General features: G+C 41.8%; 1 protein-coding gene across 1 annotated transcript in view; it reads right to left on the bottom strand.

The window, feature by feature from the left end:
• Positions 1-281: 281 nt before the first annotated feature.
• Positions 282-5,394, bottom strand: part of SLC30A1 (solute carrier family 30 member 1) — a 6,349-nt gene continuing 1,236 nt past the window's right edge. Inside the window, exons 2-3 of the mRNA XM_019613484.2 lie at positions 5,279-5,391; positions 282-1,991 (exon numbers count right to left, since the gene is read on the bottom strand). Coding sequence (XP_019469029.2) covers positions 1,075-1,991; positions 5,279-5,391 — 1,030 coding nt within the window. The 3' untranslated portion in view covers positions 282-1,074. The remainder of the gene's footprint in view (positions 1,992-5,278; positions 5,392-5,394) is intronic.

Here is a 5,394-nt window from a genome sequence, read left to right as displayed (position 1 = left end):
GCAGACAGACTTAACTACATGCAAAATGCCTCACTGGATTACTGTTTACAGAGGCTATGCCAATGCTTTTGAAAAGCATCAGTTTTACTGTCAGAGCTTGACAAACTTCCCCCCAACAGAGCTCTTACCGACACAGCTAAGTTATTCTTTTATTAGTAAACTCAGCATCAGTTAAAGCTGAAGCTCCAGCTCTTCATTCACGACAGAGTCAAGGCTTCCTTAAGCTCAAAGACTTCTGTGATGATACGCAACTTGGAAATAATGAAAAACACCAGAAAATCTGTAAAATATTAAAGTAGGCATGATTTTATCTGCCTGTCTCATATCCTGATCACACAGAGTATACAGTAGCTTGAACTTTCATTTTGAGAAAAAAAAAAAAAACAAAAACCTTTTCACACCTGATATTTTCACAGGCCATTGATTTTAATTACCTCACTACCTTAGCAGAAAAGATGGGGATGGTTTCTAATAATCATTTGACGCTTCCTTAAAAATATGCTATGTGATATATTTGTAAGAAAAACCTTCACATTTTTTATTACATAAGATTAAGAAAAATACGTGAAACTGACAAAGTGGTTTCCAGTTTTAAGTAGTTATATCTTTAAAAATGTTCTATCAACTTTGGTTTCCTTAGGGCTTCTAAATAAACAATATATTAAAATATCTACAAATCAAATATTAAAGGAAAAAGCAGGTCCAAGAGATCTGTAACACAAATTGAGTTCCTATATGCTTATCCCTCAAGTATCTTTTAATTGAAAAAAATAATAATAATAATTTGAAGCACAACAAAAAGTGTCTCAGCTGAAATGTTGAAACTGGTTTTCTGAAGTTGTTACAGCATCGGTGCACTTTCTGTCTGTCTCAGTACAAAGTCAACAGAAACGTTGTATATGACAGTGACATCATGTTCTTTAGAACAAGCATTCTAGATTTAGCAATATGACAAGAACAAGGACCTCAGCAATTACACTACTTGGCAAAATTGCATCTCAAACATCTGTCTCTTCCTCTTGCAACACAGCTGTTGTCAAAGTCACCAAAACTCAGGTAGCACCATTCAGGGAGTTACAAAGATGATTCAAACTGCTCGTTTTGATCGGTGTTTGCCTCTAGCTTAACTGCAGGTACGCTCTCCGATTTAGTCCTTCTAGTTTTGTTATGTGGAAATTCAATGACAACCTCTGAACAAGAAATACTAAGCGAAGAAGATTTTTCTGTCTTCTTTCCAGTATTATCTTCTACTGTTCCACAACACTGCTTCAAAGCACACTGAGTTCTGCAAGGAAACTCGCATTTCCCTCTCCCTGATTCAGAGCCAACGCTGGCAAACTCGGGCTGGATGGTAGTTGCATGAATCCCTTCATCGTGAAAGATCTCTTTTATGCGCTTTGCCACCATCATGTACGTGGAAGGGTCAGGACACTTTATGTGAGCCGTGCCAATGATCCTACTGCCTGCTAGCTGCCAAATGTGTAATTCATGCACTGCTTCAACTCCTTCAAGGGTACGTAATTTTGAGTTCAAAGAATGAACATCTATTTGTTTGGGAACAGTCTGCAGAAGTATAAGGGCCGACTCCCTAAGTAACGGGTAAGTTGTGTAAAGGAGGATACAAACCATAATCAAACAAAGAACAGGGTCTAAATATAGTAACCAGCATGGACCAGCCACCGTAATGCTCTCTTGCTCAGACTTGTTTACACTGCCAAGAGGTTGGGATAAAGTAGCATTCTCCACGCAATGGCTATTGACACACGGATTAAAGCAGGGCCCATCTTTGGGGCACGGATTCCACAAACCATAAAAGAGCAAGGCATTCACTACGACAATTACTGAACCTAAGGCATCTCCAAAGACATGCAGAAAAACTCCACGCATGTTAAGCTGCGCGCTAGAGTCTTCCTCAACCTCTTCAACGTCCAGAGGATAATGCCCAGCGTTCCCATTCACTTGTAGGTCTGTTGTGTCGTCCTTCATATCACCTGACAAGAAAGCAGTAGAGCCATTAGGCACGTGCTATAATAACACACATAACTACAATTCCATATAAAATAATTATCAACATTAAGCCTGCCTCATGCAGTACAAAACTGAAAAACAAGTAACTTGGCCCATTATGCTTCTATTTTACCAAAAACCCACTTCCACCTTTTCCACCTGCTTAACCTTAGCAACTTACTCTTCGTTTCTCATGCAAAATGAAAAATTGTGGAGCATATACTTAAAGGTTGCTTAAGTAGCTATGTAATTTATACTTGCTTTCTCTTGTGAAAGGCCAGATAATCATATTGCTAAAACCTCTCTAGCACAATAGCAGTGCAGTTCTATTTAATATTACATCTTATGAAATTAAAAGCTCACAAGCAGCTTGGATGCTACTTTGTAGTCATTTATTTTCAGGTTGAGCAGTTCACTTCCAAAAGACCTCTGAAATCAAGTAGGAGGAATCATTCCTGAGATGCCAGCAGAACTGTGAGATACAATGAGCTGAGCTTTGGAGGTCTAACAAGCAGAATTTGTCAACAGCATTGACAATAGGACAGTATAAGTTATCACTTCAGTTCTCAGAGGCTATTAATTTGTGCTGTTTGTATTCCAGAATACATAAAAACTTATTTTCAGTACTTTTGTTGGTTTTCAAATAACACATTGCTATTGAGTGGCATATAGCTGTTGATGCCCAAAGCCATGTATTATGAATGTAATTCATAAAATAATATTTTAGTACCCTCCCTTATCAAAATGGGCTCCATCACACCCAACAAGCTATGTAGGAACAAATGCACACACCATTATAAAGAGGCAGCGTGAAGTTTTTGAAAGAAATCATTTTCCAAATGTCAGCATTGGAATTATTTTACAAGATTAATTTTTTATGCTTCTTCAGAAGATCTTTGGACAGACAACTTAAAGAAATTAAAGTTAAAGAAATGTAATGGACACTGGCCACCGGCCTGACAAAGTAAAACAAGAAGCTCTCACTGCTTCTACAGTTATTGAGTTGAGAGCTTTGTAAACATTAACGTGTTAATATGACCTGCAGCTTTTGTAATTCTGCTCTCATGACTGTAATTCTGTGATCATAAAAGTGTCTCCAAGGCCTTTCCTCTCCCAAGAAGGAGGCAGGCACATACAGAGGTGGCTGAGAGGTAGGTCAGTCCCAAGCCCTCAGCTCATCACGCTGGGCATCACGCTTCTGTCCTAAAGCTCAGCTACATTTTCCACACAGTTTCTAGGAGTCATGGAACAAGGAAATGTCACTGGGACCAGTAATTTTCCAGAGAAATGAGTGAGTTAGAGGAAAATATCTTGAGTTACAGAGTTCAGACTTCAGGGTTCACAATGAGGGCACAGAAAGAGGACACCTTCTGATTCAGCTCCATACCATGCATATGGGACAAAGGGGATTTGGAGAGTCAGTGGATAGGGATGGATAGCAAGAAGCAAGGTTTCAGAAAGCTCTGAGTCTTTTCAATGGTTAAAATGTCTCAATTTGAATTTTGACTCATTTAAACCCAACTATAAACAGATTACTTTACACAAAATGTATGCACAAAGATGCCTGTGCAGGACTAACCCCTGAGGCTACTGTGAGGATTTCACTTCAACCTCAGGAGAAGAGAGCCTACCCTTTTTCACAATTCCCTGCTGAGGGACAGCACCAATTTCAGTCATTTCCCTGATTTTCACTTGTACACCTTACAGCTTCTTACTAGTCTTCACGCACCTTTACCTGTGACACTTCCATGGGTCAGCAACGAAGAACTCCATCCTTACATAATCATGACATGGCAGAGAAGGAAAGGCAAACTTACTTGAAAGTTTCACCATGCCCAAAATTATGCCCTGTTACTTACTAAATGCCCACAACAAATTATTTGCTATTGCTGGAAGGACACCCACAAGATGTTCCAGACAAGCTACCCAAAAACAGCATACGCTTTAATCCACAAGAGAAGCCAATCTTTTAGCTTACAACTAGACAAGAATTTAACTGAAAGCACAACTTACATTTCAACAGGCAAGAACAATTCACAGGCCAAGTATCAATTAGATCAATGGCTAAGTGAATTTTACATTGTTTGAAACTAATTATTAGGATACTTTTGTTGGGACATGACATTAAGAGCTTGTTTTATTTTGTGGTTAAGAAAGGAATGCAATATACTCAGAAGAACTTTCAACCTTTTCAAAAGCAACAGGGAGTCAAAACACTACAGAAACTAAAGAGAAAAAGAGAAACTCCAAGTTTCTCAGATGTCCATGAGAACTTCTGACCACTGAAATACTGAAACTGTAGCAAAGTTCACTCCACAGAGGAAAGAGCAACCTAAGCTAATTCAGCAGTCTCTCCTAATGTCGCCCTGAGAAGAAAGGAGATACGTGGATCAGAGGACTGAGAGAAAAAAAGGAGATATGGGTCGAAGGTCTGACACTCTTTCTTCCCTATTACAGGGATGCAGTAAGAGTGAAGTGAAGAAGCAGCAACCATGCAACTTCCACTGACACACAGTATTCAGCTTAGACCAAGTGATTTCAAAACAAGCTACCCAGGCATCTGAACCCACTAAGAAAAAAATAACCCAAGATGTTCCCTCCCACAAAAAAAAAGACAGTGTAGTCAGAACTAGGGAGAAAAGATTTTAACGAACAAGTGAATGGGAAGCTGCATTCTTTGGAAAGCTCAAGAAAGCTAACTTGAAATCACACGTGTGCTCTGAAAACCAGCAAGCTCTGCATTGAGTGCCTACTGCATGACTTCCTCAACACCAACTGGTAACCTCCAAGATTTCTTCCTACACACACCTCAAAGAAGCATCGCATTACTGCAATGGAATATACTTCAGTACGCTGCGTCTAGCGGGGAAAAAATCTCTCAGGTAACTGACAACTAAGGCAACAGAGAGATCCGGCTGTCAGGACCAAGGCGCTGAGCTGCAGTTTAACGCACAGCCAGTTCAGCCGCCAGGGCACTGTTCGTTGACAGGCGAACACCACTTGTCACGCGCCTCCTCTGCCAGCACCAACTTTTCCCATGGCAGAGTGCTTCACCCTGCGCTGCCTGCGAGAGAAAGGCACTACCCAAGGCGCTGCTTTTAGCACCCGGAGAAAAGGTTTGAGGCGGAGGTGCCGCCCGCCTCGCTAAGCAGCTTTCCCGCCGCTTCCCTCAGGACGGACGGGCGGCCCCGCAGAGCTCGCGCCGCCGCCGTCCTCGAGGACGGGACCCGTCCCGCTCTGCCGGGATGGGCAGGAGGCGCGCGGGGCTTACCCAGCTTCTCCTGGCTGACCCCGTTGGAGCCGCTGCAGTTCTCCACCAAGGTGCTGGTCTCCTCGCGGTGCAGCGCGGCCTCCCCGTCCCCGGGGCTTTGCTCGGCCTTGGCGCTG

This window comes from Meleagris gallopavo, chromosome 2, assembly GCF_000146605.3.
Source record: "Meleagris gallopavo isolate NT-WF06-2002-E0010 breed Aviagen turkey brand Nicholas breeding stock chromosome 2, Turkey_5.1, whole genome shotgun sequence".
Lineage (NCBI taxonomy): Eukaryota > Metazoa > Chordata > Aves > Galliformes > Phasianidae > Meleagris > Meleagris gallopavo.
The sequence above is the reverse complement of the archived record's forward strand: the minus strand, read 5'-3'. Positions and strand labels throughout refer to the sequence as shown.